The sequence below is a fragment of the Elephas maximus genome, chromosome 7, assembly GCF_024166365.1.
Source record: "Elephas maximus indicus isolate mEleMax1 chromosome 7, mEleMax1 primary haplotype, whole genome shotgun sequence".
NCBI classification, from domain to species: Eukaryota; Metazoa; Chordata; class Mammalia; order Proboscidea; family Elephantidae; genus Elephas; species Elephas maximus.
In genome coordinates, this window is record NC_064825.1 from 20,039,924 (window position 1) to 20,057,181 (window position 17,258).

General features: G+C 42.5%; 1 protein-coding gene across 2 annotated transcripts in view; it reads right to left on the bottom strand.

The window, feature by feature from the left end:
* ARHGAP42 (Rho GTPase activating protein 42) overlaps positions 1 to 11,518 on the bottom strand; it is a 321,223-nt gene extending 309,705 nt beyond the window's left edge. For both annotated transcript variants that reach the window (XM_049889483.1, XM_049889482.1), the window contains exon 1: positions 10,852 to 11,518. In XM_049889483.1, the coding sequence (XP_049745440.1) occupies positions 10,852 to 11,005 (154 nt within the window). In that variant the 5' untranslated portion in view covers positions 11,006 to 11,518. The remainder of the gene's footprint in view (positions 1 to 10,851) is intronic.
* Positions 11,519 to 17,258: the final 5,740 nt, after the last annotated feature.

The window sequence follows — 17,258 nt, forward strand, 5'->3', positions numbered from 1 at the left end:
GAGAGAGGAGGCATGTGTGACTTTGCCTTATAGGAATCAGCCTTGGACTGTTGATCTTGATTCTCCTTCCCCCTTGTGAAGAGAGAGATCAGACATCATCTCCACGTCATTTTTACAGCTGGCGTCAGAAGCGGGATCCTTTGCAATGGCTCCAGACTCATAGAAGCATGGAACTTTGTAAGAAAAAGAACAATGAGACTTGGGAAGTGACACTTGATTCTCAGATGATTACTTTGGTTGTTGTTACCTTTAATGGCTGAGAGGGGTGTTATGCTGTACCTAAAGGGAGAAAAGCATGGAGCCAAAGCCAGGCCAGATGAGCAGGATGATCGATAGGGGGCTACAGGCTACTGGTTCCACCCAGCCAGAGCTCCAAGGCCATACACATATGAATGGGAAGATAGTTAAGGTATGGAGGAGAGAAGACACAACTGGAATGTTTTAAAATAAAGGGTTATGTGTTTAGGAGTCTGTGTTTAATTGAATATATGGATATTGAATGTTTCTCCTACCTAGTGTTGTAAAACAGACCTAAATGTATGATAAAAATGAATACTGGGTATTATAGATTACAGAGAGCATATAACTCTGCCTTCAGCCAATACTTGATTAGATATGCTAAAAGGGAACTAGGATTTGCTCCAGGGAAACACAGACAGTTTGAATGCAATAGCCCTGTGTATACCTGAGCCCCATCAGAACCTTTCAGGAGCCAGGAAATTTGCATCTGAAAAGACATGCACAACTACCTAGAGCTGCTGAGAGAAACGGAGATTAGTATTTGAAGGAAGGACCTACAGAAAAAAAAAAACGTGACTGACTGGCTTTTTGAATTTCAATCAAGCAGTCTGCTGTTGGATGTATCAAGGCAGGAAAAGTTAGTGTCCTTCATAAGGAGCCCCATTCCAGGACAGGAAGTAAAGGGAGCCAGCAAGTAGGCGGCTTCGTCTGCTCACTTGTGGTGACCACCTGGGTCCACTTAATGAGTTGAAGTGCAGCAATGAAGACATGGGCTGAGTTTGGACATGTTCCATTACCACCCATTGACCCAGTCCATGGGGGCTAGGGGTGAAAGAGTGAGAGGAAGGGCTGGCCAGTCAGAAGTAAAGGGAGTTGTGATAACACCTGAAGTTTTTGGGTTGTTGAGTATGAGCTGGTATAGACTGCTGCAATTTGATGGCTTGCTCTGGACTGGACTTCGCTTATGAATGCAGATGCTCAAAATTTGAACCAAAACAGAAGATTCTTCAAGACCTAGGAACATGCTTGTCTCCTCAGAGTACTGGTTTGATAGGCACAGGCAATTTAAACACTGGCTATTGAAAATGGGGGGAGATAAAGGAATGAAGTGGCTGGCTTACACACATTCATGAGTGTGCTTACTTTCAGAGAGAATCCCCACTGAACAGTTTCCTCTTTTCCTGATGTGTCTGGGGAGGGGAGCGGGGAAGATGTTGATAGGATTATATGATTCAGTTGTTCAGTTGTAAATGTTGATTTTTAACAGGGTTAATTGTGACTGTAAAAACTCTAACCGTAGAAGCATTAAGATTGAAAGAGTAGATTAAGAGGGAGGCACTGCTGGACTGGAGTACGGTGGCTGAACCTAAAGTCCCTTAAAGGTTTTGCTATGCTGATAACCTCATGAGGCTCAGAGTAAGGGAATAATCTTCTCTCAGTTAAATTTTATCAGATACCAGAAAGGATGAAGCCAGATGACTTTTGGAGAACCTGACCAGATCAGATGGACAACTGCAGCAGACCTGAATGTGCTTTTTGCCCTGCTGAAGGACTAATAGTTATGGCTGTTTTGGACTGGTAAAATGACTGGGAGGGGGAAGTTACCCCTCAAGTATGAAAGAACCATGGCTAGAAAAGCCAGGGGGTGGCCTGCAGTGCAATGAATAGCTTTGGGTGGCCTTTCTCACCATGGTATTATAACTCTCACTCAAGTGTTTGGGCGGGACTGTGTGCTAGGGTAATTGTGGCCCACCAAAGGGACTGGTCAGTTTTGCCATTCTGCTGGGCTTGAAATGAGCCACCCCAGAGGTAGGAAAGGAGAAGATACCACGACCACCAAGGTATACCAGCCATAAGCCAGCACATCCTTTTGACCTGGAATCCCTGCTCTGAGAAGCTCTTGGACCCAGGAGACAGAAAGCTGTAACACTAAAGACAGTGAGACCCAGCAGCAGAGACCCGGCAGTAGGAGATGGCATGGTGGGCTTCCTGGTCCACAGACCAAGAAAGCTCAGTACCTTTGGGCAGAAGCCAACCGCCAGGGAGGGGCGTGCCTACAAGCATGGCTGGGAAGAGGCTGTCCTGATGGAAGAACTGTATCCTGAGTGTTCCTGAGCCTGAAATGTAACCTACTTCTTCCCTAATAAACCCCATAACCGTCAGTATGGTCTATGAGTTCTGTGTGGCCATTGCAATAAATTATCGAACCCAGCAGAGAAGCAGAGAGTGCCATGGGAGGGACAGTTGGTATTAGAATTGGTAAGATGGAGAAGACAGGGGGCATAGGTGACTTCCGCCTCATAGGAATCAGCCTTGGATTGTTGCTCTTGATTCTCCTTCTCCCCTGTGACAGGAGAGATATCAGAAAACACCTCCATGCCATTTTTACAAACACTTGCTCAATCCCCAGATCACTAGTGCATCATAGCCCTATACTCCACACTGAGATCTGCGGACACTCTTGAGAAATTTTGTGCTTCATTCTTGATAATGCCTGCATATTCTGCATCATCTTACAGCAACTGAAACTTGATACAGTTTCCTCCTTATTTGTGTTATGGGTCACTAGCACCAGGAACTACTGCTTCCAGAACAGAAGCAAAAGGTTTTGGGGGAGAGAGAAGGCTGTCACCAAGGAAAGGAGATTCTGAAGAAATGCAGCCCCAATTGAAAAAATCAGCGAGAAAATGAGTCGCCAACAACACACAAGGTAGTATCGGCACTCTGTGTGAGAGGAAATTTAGTTTCAGGAAAACCTCATCCATTAATTAAAGGTAGTTGATGAGTTTTTTATTATTTTGTTGTTGTTAGGTGCCGATGACTTGCTTCCGACTCACAGTGACTCTACGTAAACCAGAATGAAACGCTGCCCAGTCCTGTGCCATACTCACAATCACTGCCGTGTTTGAGCCCATTGTTGCAGCCACTGTGTTAATCCATCCCATTGAGCGTCTTCCTCTTTTTCGCTGACCGTCTACTTGACCAAGCACGACATACGTCTCCAGAAACTGCTCCCTCCTGATAACATGTCCAAAGTAAGTGAAACGAAGTCTCACCATCCTAGCTTCTAAAAAGCATTCTGGTTGTACTTCTTCCAAGACAGACTTGTTCATTATCTGGTCTATTCAATATTCTTCACCAATACCATAATTCAAATGCATCAATTCTTCTTTGGCCTTCCTTACGCATTGTCCAGCTTTCACATGCATATGAGGCAATTAAAAATACCATGGCTTAGGTCAGGTGCACCTTAGTCCTCAGAGCAGCATCTTTGATTTTGAATAGTTTAAAGAGGTCTTTTGCAACAGATTTGCCCAATGCAATAGGTCATCTGATGTCTTGACTGCAGTTTCGGTAGGCATTGATTGTGAATCCGAGTAAAATGAAACCCCTGACAACTTCAATCCTTTCTCCATTTTTCATGATGTTACTTATTGGTCCAGTTGTGAGGATTTTTAATTTATGTTAAAAATCCTTACCGAAGGCTGTAGTCTTTGATCTTCATGAGTAAGTGCTTCAAGTCCTCTACACTTTCAGCAAGCAAGGCTGTGTCATCCTCATATAACAGGTTGTTAATGAGTCTTTCTCCAATCCTGATGCCATGTTCTTCATACAGTCTAGCATCTTGGATTATTTGCTCAGCATACAGATTTAGTTGTACTTTTACAATATTGGTTTTACTGCATTATTTATAGCTAATTTGTAACTGATTTGGTTTTAAGATTACATGAATATTACAAGCATAAAAATTATGCAGTTTCATGCTGTGTATACTTATTTAACTATCACAATAAATAATTAAATCTATATTAAAATCCGTGAACATTTTTTCTTCCCTTTAAAAGTTTGAGAAACAAGTTTAAGAAACACTATCCTAAATGCTTAAGAAAAAGGTCTGGTCATCTACTTTTGAAAATCAGCCAGTGAAAACCCTATGGATCACAACAGTCTTATCTGCAACTGATCACGTGCAGGACTGAACAGCATTTCATTCTGTTGTGCATGGGATCCCCTTGAGTCAGCAGCTGACAACGACATTTTAAACCTCAAAAAAAAAAAAAAAAAAATTTTTTTTTTTTTTTTTTAAGTTAGACAAAGTACAGTAGAGGAGCAGTCCTACCCTAAAGAAAAGAGAGGAAGGAGACAGTGATAAGGAAGAAGAGCCAAGATACTGCAGGGCAGAGTGGAGAAAAGAATGTTTATATCCTCTTCCCACCCAGTCAATTCAATTCAGTGAGTACAATTCTGTCTACCCTTTTGGTTTTTTGTTTTGTTTTTCTACTCTTGCAAGGACAAAAAGCTCATTCAATTTAAAGTTGGTTCTTTGGATTCAAAAGTATAAAAAGAAAAAGTAAACAGGAGATTACTTGAGAAATACACTTTAAAATGTTTCTTTTCAGTACGTGTGGATAAGATGAAAAAAGGAGGAAATCAATAAGCAAAGATAGTCTATGATTTCACAACTCAAGTTTTAAGGCTAGTACCTGTTAAATGAACAAAGTTCATTAAACAATACTTTGCACTGCGTCACCTGGGTTCCTTTTGAATTATGCAGTATGAACTAAAACCCGATACATCAGCATCAAAAATATTCTCACTAGATGTCTATAGGGACTGTAACAAAATGAACGAATAACCCTAGTGGTAATTAAGGTATTTGATAGATATCTGATTTGACGTGAGGTAGAAAATAAAGACACTAAACTCACTGGGTGGGGAATAAAGAAAATCCCCAAATCATTACAATACAGAGAGAAAAAATGCTTAAATTCACAGAAAACAGTGAGAGTTAATACTTTTGGTGACAGGAACTTGAACCAAAACCTTCAGTCTGAAATGACCAAAAATAACTGTACCAGGCTTCAAAATAATGGAGATCGACAGCAACCAAAATTTCAAGTCCTGTGGAATGGGGCCTCAGGCTGCTCAAACTTACTTCATAAATGATGGTAATTCTTGGCTTTGGTGAACCCATGCCATAACAGCTAATGAAGTAGACTTCCTTCAAACCACCAGCCTGCCGAGCATCAGCATCTGGTATCAACTGGGAATAAACCTCCTGTCAATAAAAATAAAGACCCTAGAGCTTAACTTGGTACAGCCCTCATCCAAATCAAAAAAAAAAAAAAAAAAAAAACACTACTGTCGAGTCGATTTTGACTCACAGAGACCCTGTAAGTACAGAGTAGAACTGCCCCCATAGGGTTTTCAAGGAGCTACTGGTGCCAACCTTTGCTTAGCAGCCAAGCTCTTAACCTCTATGCCATCAGGGCTCCCTCATCCAAACATCATACCTAAATTTGATCTTAGGACAACAGAAATCAAAAGCTCAGTATAGTGGATACCACAGCCTCCACCAGCTTCAGCCCAGAACTAGATGGTGCCCAGCTACCATCACCAACCGCTCTGCCAGGGATCACAAAAGAGGGTCCTGGACAAAACAGGAGAAAAATGTAGAAGAAAGTTCAAATTCACAAAAAGACCAGACTTAGTAGTCTGACAGAGAGTGGAGGAACCCCTGAGACAATGGCCCCCAGACACCCTTGTAACTCAGAACTGAAGCCACTCCCAAAGTTCACCCTTCAGCCAAAGATTAGACAGTTCCATAAAATAAACAATAACATACATGAGAAACATCCTTCTTAGTTCAATCATGTATAAGAGACCAAAAGGGCAACACCCACCCAAAAGCAATGACAAGAAGGCAGGAAAGGACAGGAAAAACGAATAGATGGAAACGGGGAGCTGGGGTATAAAAGGAGACAGTGATGATTGCAACCAACGTCACAAAACAATTTGTGTATCAATTGTTGAATGAGAAACTAATTTGCTCTGTAAAGTGTCACCTAAAGCGCAATTTAAAAAAACTTAATAAAGTGGACAAAACACTATGGGAAACATCAGGAAACCTGTTTTCAGGCTTTGCTCTATCAATAAATACTCTGTGAAAATGAACCTATCATTTACTTATCACTTAACATCATGGGGTGATTTGTTTATCTTTAAAAGGAGAATAAATAACAACTACCACCTGAGTACTTGGAATATACCAAAACAACATGATGAGTTCCATAAAATAATCATTTTACATTATACGCTTAATACTCAGACCAACCGAAAGAGGTGGGGCTTATTGTCCTCTTTTTACAGAAAAGGTGGGAGCCAGAGAGGTTAAACTACTTGCCAGTTCTCATGCAATATTTGGCAGTAACAGAATTTAACCACAGGGTATAGGTCAATTCACTTAACTGTCATCCTTTTTGTCAGAGTGGGTGTGAATATTAAGTGCAAGCATTCAGATGTTAAGCACCTTACATACATTACTTAAAACTGAAAAAATCTAGTTCAGTATCTTCATTAACAAAGACTCATCCCAAAAGTCTACTAAAGAAACCTACATCTTGAACCACAGATGGAGGAGGATGTGTGAGTCCTGCTGGTACAGACAGTCATGCATGTATTAACCAAGAGACTGCATGCAAAAACCCCCATCAAACAAATTATTAACAAGAGTGGAAACAGTATGAGATACTTAGAAAGGCATTGCGGATTGGCTTTTAATGAAGGTTATATTGAGAAATAATTTAATTATTAGCAAAAATATCAGCAGAGTGCTAAAAAGAAACCTGAAATGGATAGTGGATAAACCAGTTGCCGTCCAGGCAATTCTGATTCACGGCACTCCCATGTGTGTCGGAGTAGAACTGTGCTCCGTCAGGTTTTCAATGACTGATTTTTCAGAAGTAGATCACCAGACCATTCTTCTGTGGTGTCTCTGGGTGAGCTCAAACCTCCAAACTTTCGGTTAGCAGATGAACCCGTTAACCTTTTCCCCACCCAGGGACTCCAGATAGTGGATTCCAGATGCCTTGAGTTGATTCCGACTCATGGCAACCCCGTGTGTACGCCTATCGAAATAGTTAGGTATCGTGAACAGAAGGGCTTAAAGTTAGGAAATGTGGAGGCTTCCTCAGGCAGGGAGGAAAAAATAGTCAGGAGGGTCAGAACTGCAGGAAGAAGGTGCCCTAAGTGAACCTGGGATGAAACTAGGCAGCCTTTAAGGCCTTCCAGATACACTCCTCCCCTAGGAGCCCTGGTGGTGCAGTGGTTAAGAGATTGGCTGCTAACCAAAAGGTCAGCTGTCTGAATCCACCAGCCACTCTTTGGAAACCCTACCGGGCAGTTCTACCTTGTCCTATAGGGTCCGACTATGCGTCGGAATCAACTCAACAGCAACAGGTTTGGTTTTTGATTGCACAGAAACTTAAGCTGTTAAAGTTGACAACAAGCAGAATGCAGAGGAAACTGCAGAACACCTGGCAGTTCCAGCAACAGTCTACTTGGCATGTAGCAGTCTGGATTGGGAAAACTCTTCCAGAAGAGGTATCACGCTCCAGACGGTAGTCCAGGAACTTCAACCAGGGTTTGCAAACCTGTGTATACACAGGGTGGAAAAAAGTGCTAATAAACCATATTTTTCACAAATCACGGTAAACAACATTATCAGTTGTTGTTGTTGTTGTTAGGTGCCATCAAGTCAGTTCCAACTCATAGCAACCGTATATACAACAGAACAGAACACTGCCCAGTCCTGCACCGTCATCACAGTCGTTGTCATGCTTGAGTGTGTTGTCGCAGCCACTGTGTCAATCCATCTCACTGAGGGTCTTCCTCTTTGCTGACCCTCTACTTTACCAGTCCCTGGAGAAGGACATCATGCTTGGTAAAGTGCAGGGCCAGTGAAAAAGAGGAAGACCCTCAACAAGACAGACTGACACAGTGGCTGCAACAATGGACTCAAGCATGACAACGACTGTGAGGATGGCGCAGGATCAGGCAGTGTTTTGTTCTGTTGTACACAGGGTTGCTATAAGTTGGAACCCACTCAATGGCACCTAATAACAACAACTACTTTACCAAGCATGATGTCCTTCTCCAGGGACTGACCCCTCCCGATAACAACTCCAAAGTATGTGAGATGTAGTCTCATCATCCTTGGTTTTCAGGAGCATTCTGGGTATATTTCTTCTAACACAGATTTGTTTGTTCTTTCGGCAGTTGTCATGGACTGAATTGTGTCCCCCAAAAATATATGTATCAATTTGGCTAGGCCATGATTCCCAGTATTGTGTGATAGTTCATCATTTTGTCATCTGATATTATTTTTATAAGTGTTGTAAATCCTACCTCTATGATGTTAATGAGGTGGGACAGGCGGCAGTTATGTTAATGAGGCAAGTCTCAATCTACAAGACTGGATTGTGTCTTGAGCCAATCTCTTTTGGGACATAAAAGAGAAGCAAGCAGAGAAACAAGGGGACCTCATACCACCAAGAAAGCAGCATGGGAACAGAGCACGTCCTTTGAACCCAGGGTTCCTGCACTAAGAAGCTCCTGGTCCAGGGAAGATTGATACAAAGACCTTCCTCCAGAGCCAACACAGAGAAAAAGCCTTTCCCTGGAGCTGACGCCCCCAATTCAGATTTCTAGCCTACTAGACTGTAAGTGAATAAACTTCTGTTTATTAAAGCCATCCACTTGTGGTATTTTTGTTACAGCAGCACTAGGTAACTAAGACAACAGTCCATGTTATATTCAATATTCTTCGCCAACACCACAACTCAAAGGCATCAATTCTTCTTCAGTCCTCCTTATTCATTGTCCAGCTGTCCAAAGCATACGAGGCGACTGAAAACACCATGGCTCGAGTCAGGCGCATCTTAGTCTTCAAGGTGACATCTTTGCTTTTTAATACTTTAAAGATGTCTTTTGCACCAGATTTGCCCAATCCAATGCATCATTTGATTTCTTGACTACTGCTTCCGTGGATTGTGGATCACCATCATCAGTTGTTGTCAGGTGCCATTCAGTTGGTTCCAAATCATAGCAACCCTATGTACAACAGGGTACAACAAAACACTGCCCAGTCCTGTGCCATCCTCACAATCACTGCTATGCTTAAGCCCACTGCTGTAGCCACTGTGTCAACCCATCTCATTGAGGGTCTTCCTCTTTTTCGCTGACCCTCTACTTTACCATGCATGATGTCCTATTGACATTGTGACCATTACCAGTACTAGCTTCATATTCAGAAATTAAGTGAATAAAGGCATAGAACATATTTTCTTTACCCTGGTTAGATAACATGTGATAAGTAAATATTTTAGCATTCGGAATGGATAAAGTAAAAAAGGATTTAGGAGCACACTTATTTTCTACTCTACCCAAAACTCCATCATTACCACTGATACATGCTCTAAAATACAGATCAGATGCTAGTGTTGTCTCGGTTTCAGATACATACACATCCCTATCATGTTGTTACTGACTTTGCACTTGACATGTACAAAGATGTTTGCCCTTACAGACATCCTTGAGTATTGTCAGTCTACCCAAGGCCTCTCCACTTTATGAAAATACCTCATTCACTCAGTTATCCAATCCCATTGCCATCGAGTACATTGCAACTTATAAAGATAATCCTATGGAGACCCTACAGGATAGAGCAGGACTGCCCCATAGCGCTTCCAAGACTGTAATCTTCATGCAAGCACTGCCACACCTTTCTCTTGCTGAGCAACTGGTGGCTTCAAACCACCGAACTTGCAGTTAGCAGCAGAGCCCTTTAACCGCTGCACCACCAGGGCTCCTTCACTCAGTTACCAGAGGCCAGAAATTTCATGGCTCTGTTTCAGTGGCTAAAGCATTCAGAAACCTCTATTAAAATGCAAATACCTTCTGGGAAAAGTAACAAGTTATGCCTTATCATTTAGTCATTCAATTCTCAGGAGTGAGAAACTATGAGTTTTCAGATACTCTTTTAGGTTTCAGTAATTGAAAGAGAAGATAAGATGCTGAGAGTGCCAGAGGGAGGAAAGAAAAGCTGGTCAGGAAGTATATGGGAAAGGAGGTGGGAGAAGCCCCTGAGGGCAGTCTTTGCCTTCAATAGACCTTGAGAAGTTCTGATTTGCCTTAAGTCACTGAACTCCCGTCCCCAACCCCCGTGATTCCACCAACAACTGATACACAATGCAAACCACACATTAAGATGCCCAGAAAACTTGAAAAGCGATAAAACCTACTGGTCCCATGTTGTTCAGTCATCTTATCGAATGGCAAAACTGCAAATGTGTATTAAAAAAAAGAAAAAAGCCAACTCAATGATTGTAGCCAATGAAGAGTCACTGATACACGTAACTAATATTTTCTTGCTAAAATCAACTAGCCTAATTTTACCGTTAGACTTAAGCTTGCTCTCCCCTGAAAGGCTTTTTTATAAGTGTCAAAACTAGGCACAATAACTTTATAAAAACGAGCAATAGTTCTCAACACATTTCCAGAAACGTTATTCAAAAAGATGACTTTGAACGACTTTCCTCAGGATGTACTCCAGTGCCCACTGGCAGAACTGCCCTTCTCTGTAGATATGGAAGTAAATAAGCAAAGAACACCTAAGAACAAACTTTGTTGGTCACCAGCAGGGGAGCTCTTCAGCTTTTGTCCCCAAACCCATTCAAACAAAAGAAGCTCCTCCGTCCCACCCCTCAGACCCACACCCCGCGGGGACCCTCCAGACCCTGGTGCCCTTCCCGGCCCCGCCAGCCGACTTACTCCTCAGCGCCCCGATGAGCAGAGAGCCGTCTTTAATGAGCTCCTTGATGAACTTGTTGGTTCGCTCCAGCTCAATCTCATGACACTGCAGGCGCTCTCTGAAATCCGGGCTGTCTAAGTAGGAATCGCTGAACTCCAGAGTGGGCAGCCCCATGGCACAAGCACTGCCAGCGGCGGCCCGGGACACGTCCCCGCCGGCGGTCAGGGCGAGGGCAGCCGGCGACCGCGGCTGGCGCTGAGGACGCGCGATCTCGGGGAACGCGCCGGGTCGCGAGGAGAAGGCGCAAAGGAAACGGGCCGCCGCGCGCCGCCTGCGCCGAGTTCCCGCGGCGCGCGGACGCCCCCAAGCTCAGTCTTCTTCCCCCGAGGCGAGACAAGCGCGGGCGACCGACCGAGGCGCGGGGCTGCTCAAGTCGTTGTCATCAGGACGCATCGTCGCTCCGGACACTGAGGCTGCGAGGCTCCGGGCCGCGGCCGGAGCAGGAAAGTTTCTCTCGCGTCGCGCAGACACTTCCGGCAGCTCCACTCTGCTGCCCTCTTGACAGTCGTTTGCGCTGTGAGCCACAAGCCCCCAGCAGCAACTCCGGCCGGGCCGAGGAAGCCCTCCCCCTCGGCGGACGCAGGCTCAGAGAGCTTGCAAATCGAGCCCGGGCTCGGGGACCCTCCTCCCAGCCCTCGCTTTTCCACCCCCCCGCCACCCCGCCCCTTCGCCTATTTACCCTCCTGCCCCCACCCACCGTCAGGCAGTGCGCTCCGGGGCTCTCCGCGCTGCTGCGGCGCGTTTGCGCTCCTGCCTTCGCCCGGGGCGTTAACCCTGTCCACTCCTGGACGCCCGGCTCCAAGTCGCCCCCAGAGACACTTCGGGGTCCTCCGCTCCACCAAAGGATATCGACTCTCCACCCCTCCTCCCCACCACCCACTCCCTACGAATTGTCTGCGAGAGAAAGCAAAGTTAGCTTTCCTAAAAGTTTGGAATGTCTTGAAGCCTGGGAGGAAGATCCTACTTTCTAACTTTAGTTTAGATTTTACTTAACACTTCTCCACTGAATGAATATAAATTCCAGGTTGAAAGTTTTTCTGTTTCCCATCCCTTACTTCATACTTTATTGATTCAAGAAAGGCAAAGTTTTTATAATTCAGAGGAAAAGCTTCACAGGCCTTGTTTTGTTCTGTTTTCCAAGCTGCTAGGAGGGTGGGAAGATTTTAGGTCGTCTTCATTCCTCAAATATGCACTTCAGGCTTAGGTCCTTCTACTTCTAGAAGAATACCTATTTGAATCATAAATACTATTATCTTTTATAGGCACCTGGAGGAAATTATCCTACAGATACGAAGATTTTTTTAATTGTCGAAGTGGTCTGCAGTTCTGAATGAATAATTTCTACCAAGAGGCAATTACCCATTCCCTGGTAGAGGTTCACTTAATAAATTTCTCCTGCCACCATCTATAGGATTTTTGAGAACTCGGTTATTTTTCTTAAGGATCTGCTTTTAATTTCTGTGTTTTCATTGCTTTGTCCATTTGAACCATCTGTTAAAAAGCTCTACTCGACAAGGCATGGGAAAAATTCCATTAAAGTCCTTTGCATTTTTCCCAGTTAAATTTCAGGGATTGTCAAGATTTTAATTTCAAATGGCTAAAAGAAAAAACAAACAAAAAGAACATTAGAAATAGCACGTAAATCTTGGACTAAGACAGATAAAATGATTTTTATAGTATATTTGATGGCTCAATTGAAATTCTTCTGGGCCAGAGATTGGACTTAAGAACTCTCCGTCCATATTATTCCTCAACATATTGGCAAAATAGCCAACCGTCAATGAGGCGGTTGGAATCATCTTAACCCCAAGTATCTGACTTATGTCTGTCAGTTAAATACTCTTCATTTGGGGGCAATAATGCTGTTTGCCAGTTAATGATGCAACATAAAAAGCAGTAGGGCTATTTTTCACCTAAGGTGATTTTGCCCTATACATTACACAGCCTAAACCAGTCAGGCCAAATAGTTTCCTTTGAACTTTTGCCATGTTACTCCTACAAAAAATTAAATTGAGGCCAATTGCTCAGATATGCAATAGGATATAATTTAACAGTCTCTTCCTGTTTTTCATTAAATCAATGTCCTGTGGTTAATTTTTAAAAAATGCATCAGCAGTCTTTGATAAGCAATGTTTAATATGTTGGATGTCAGTTTTCATTTTTCTTTGGAAGTCTTACATGCCAGGACAGATTTATTCTAGATTCTAAGATATGGGTGACTGTTTACCCATCCCCGTATGTAACTGCATGGTTTATGCTTACTGCTACGCCGGTAACATCTGCATGAAGAAGTGATTTATATAGAAAGATAAATAAAGCAAGCGTAGTACCTGTCTTCAAGAAGTTCTCAGAATAGAAAATATGGAAAATGAGTGCCTATATAACACGAGGCAGAATGTGCTCCGTACCATGAGCCTCAGACAGACGTCATGCTAATTATGCATTGATGCTATTGTCAATATATTTCAACTCAGGTCCATCACCGTGTTTACATGGAATTAAGGATCCTTCCCCTTACTCTTCACCCAGTAGTCCCCAAAGTCTAGTATGTTATAAAAAAAAAAAATTGTAGTAGACTCTTTTCCTGTAGGTGTATTCGGGGTTACTCATGACTTATGTCTGTGATTCATACTTTAATTATACCTGCTAGTCAGGCTTTCTCTTATGTTATAATAACCCTACATGCAAGACACCAGAAATGCTTTTGCTTTAAGGTGGATTTACTGTCAATTTTGTACTGTTGTTTTCATGTATTATTCTTCCCACCATGGTAATTGAACCAGATTCTGTCTGAGAGAATAGACTCTTAAAATAAAACATCATCTGTGCCTGCAAGCCTGTTTTCATAGGAAATTTTAATGAACTGAAATGTAGCCTTTCCAAAAAATTTCCACTTCACAATACATGGCCCTGTCAGCTGTATGGTGAGCTGCACAAATGTTATTGGCTGACACACTGTTTGGCATGGTTACTGGCACAGAGAGATGGCTCTATTTGTTTTCTTAATTCCAAAATGGGTTGTGTGGAGCCTTGTTTGTTTGTTTACATTTAAAAGCTAAAAGGTAGTTGGGGATAGTAAACTAACATATGGTATTTGAAATCTGCTGGAAACTTTTTCCTTGAGCTGCATCATGTCTGGCACTTAAGACTGGCACTAATGGACTCAATAAATGCTTTTGTTGAGTTGTTATTATTTCTCAATTTGTTATATAGACTTAGGCCTCCCAGACTCAGATGCTCTGAGGCCAAGTTTAAGGCTCATAAGAGATGACTAAACTGAAAGTAAGTGTACCTAAAGACTAGAGGTGCCCTTCAGCCCTTCCTATGGCAAGAACCCAGTGACACTATCACTACTTGCATTCCCACCTATGTGTTATCTTTTCTCAAAGCGTGTTCATGGAGGGCAGATTTCGTAACTTTCTAGTTCAACCTTACATCTCATCCAGAATAACCATATTACACCCAAATAAACAAAACACATGATTCAGTTATTAATAAGAGAAGTGTGGAAGGTACAAGAATCAAATTTATTTCTAAAACCATTTGAACCTGCATGAATTTTGAAGCAACAGGGTTTCTAACAGGGCTTCGAACCAGTTCATTCCAGTTGGAACCCCTGCTGAGAATTTGCACTTCCATCCCAGATATACTGAATCAGAATCTACAGTTTAACAAGATCCCCAGGTGATTCTTATGTATAATTTTGAGAGCCACTGCTCTACTAGTAGTTCTCAGAATTGGTCCCTAACCAGTCGGGGAAATTGTTAGAAAAGCAAATTCTCAGCAGGGGTTCGAAACCAACGAGCCAGTTTGAAGCCTTGATTTCTAAAATACTTTTCTGCCAGCAGACAAAAAAAAGTTTAGATCAAACCCTTTGATGGCAGGAATTGTTTATTCTGTCTTACTGAAGTATTCTTATTTTTTCTCTTATCCCACACATGCTTCTAACATTGCTATTTCTTGAAAGATTACTCAGTGCGTGGCATTGCATTCTCTGATGGAAAAACATACATGTCACTAGTGACAAAATTCTATGTGACTCAGTAGCATTGTGTTTTGCAGCAAAAAATGGTTTCACAAACTGCACTTGTTATTGTTAGGTGCTATAGAGTCAATTTTGGACTATCCCATAGGGTTTTGTAGGCTGTAATCTTTACGTGAACAGATTTCCAGGTCTTTCTCCCAAAGAGGCCCTGGGTGGGTTTGAGCCTTCAACCTTTCAGATAGCAGCCAAGCGCTTAACCATTGCACCACCAGGGCTCCTTACAAACTGCGGAGCTTCTCTGAAATGGATACAACCCTTCTTCTAATGCTGTGACGAAACAGACAAAAGCTAAATATAGCCAGCATTGAAAAAGAAACTTCACTTTTGTCCTGTGATAAAAAACATAAGAGTTTTTCACGGGAAGAGCATAGAACACAGACCACATTGTGTTATTCCATCGATTCCAACTACCCACTATCCAATAAATGGACTAAGGAGCAATGATTGAAAGACCAGAGCAGCATAAAGAGATAAATGGATCAGATATGAGAAGAGGGAGCTTGGACTCGGGAGGTAGACGTGAGAACGGGGAAGACATGGGCAGCAGGCTGATCGAATTAAGGAAGGAAAAACATTGTGACTTCCTGGATGGGGATAGAAATCCAACACATCTCTAAGGTCTCAGCCTGTATGACTTAGAAGTATCGCCTTTACAGAGGTTTAGTTTCCCACTCTAAGTTTGAGGTAACCAGATGCCATTGAGTCGATTCCAACTCATGGCAACCCCATGAGTGTTGGAGTAGAAATGTGCTCTATAGGGCTTTCAGTGGGTGATTTTTGGGAAGTAGATTGTCAGGCCTTTCTTCTGAGGTGACCTGGGTTGACTCGAACCACCTACCTTTTGGCTACCAGCTAAGCGTGTTAACTATTTGCACCAGCCAGGCACTCCAAGTCTGAGGTAGAATTAGTATGATTAAGAGTAAACCCTGGTGGTGTAGTGGTTAAAAGCTGTGGCTGCTAACCAAAGAGTCAGCAGTTCTAATCCACCAGGTGCTCCTTGGAAACCCATAGGGCAGCTCTACTCTGTCCTGTAGCATCGCTATGAGTTGGGGTCGACTGGACGACAACGGGTTTGGTTTTTCTTTTGATCTGAGGGAGAAAAATGCAGCTCAAGAGCGTAGGATTTAGTTTAATAGAGAGGCCATGGAAGGAGCCAGTCTAGGAAACAAGAACCTATGGGAACAGGAATAACTTCATAGGGTGGAAATTTGTTCTTTGTGACAATACAACACCTAAAATGCCTTTCAACGCTAAGATTTATGGTGACAGATTTCTGAAGGACAAGATGAAAGAGCAGCAGAAATCTACACATGAAAACCTCTATATGTACAACTACATTTATGAGAGGAGGAGGAAAAAGAATTAAAAGATGATGAGCAGGTAGAAAAGTGAAAAGAGGAACAAAATTTAAAAATGAGCACTAACATTTAAGGGAGAGAGAAGTTTGTAGATTAAATTTAAGAAAGTCTTTATTATTTTAGGCATGGATTTTGATTTCCATTTGGTATTGCCCCCTTGTGGCACATCACGATGTTTGCTAACTCAGAAAACCAGAAAGGAGAGAGCAAAAGAAAAAGAGACTAAAAAGTAATGAACACCTCCATGTGCTGGGCACGATACTAAAAGTTCTTACATATGTTACCACATTTAAGCTTCACCACAGCCCTGTTAAATAGGTATTAAGTATTGTTAGTTCCATTTTTAACAGGTGGGGACATTAAGCCTCAAAGTGGTTAACTTGCCTAAGTGTACACAGTTAGAGGGCACTGGAGTCAGGATTTCAACCCAGGTCTACTTATCTAAAAAGTTCATACTAAAAAGAAAAAAGCATTGAATGTATATTTGTTATATATTATTCGACTGTGCTGCTGAAGACGCTGGGAATACAAACGTGTGTACAAACTCACCCCGCTCCTCCCATAATTAAAATTTCAGTCTAATGGGTTATATTAGAGACATTAATCAAGCGGTCTCACAAAGGCCACTCATTAACTGTGTGATTTAGGCTAATTTACCTCTCAGCCTTTGCAGCTTCGCTAACTATAAAATTAGGGATGATAATGATAATCGCCATCATCTATTAAGTGCTCACAGCGTGCCAGACTCTGTCCTAAATCGTTTACATTCATTATTTCACTTAGGCCACTGTTAGCTCTGTAGCTGAGACATCTCTGTGCCTCTGCAACTCAAAATCAGGATGCGGAATCTCCTTTACACTAATAGTGAGAATCCATCGTGGGTGCAATGTTTCCGATGCTCTGGTCATGTGGACTCAGAGACTAGCAGCTGTGTTTAGGAGGAAGTGTTGTATCTCCCTTAACC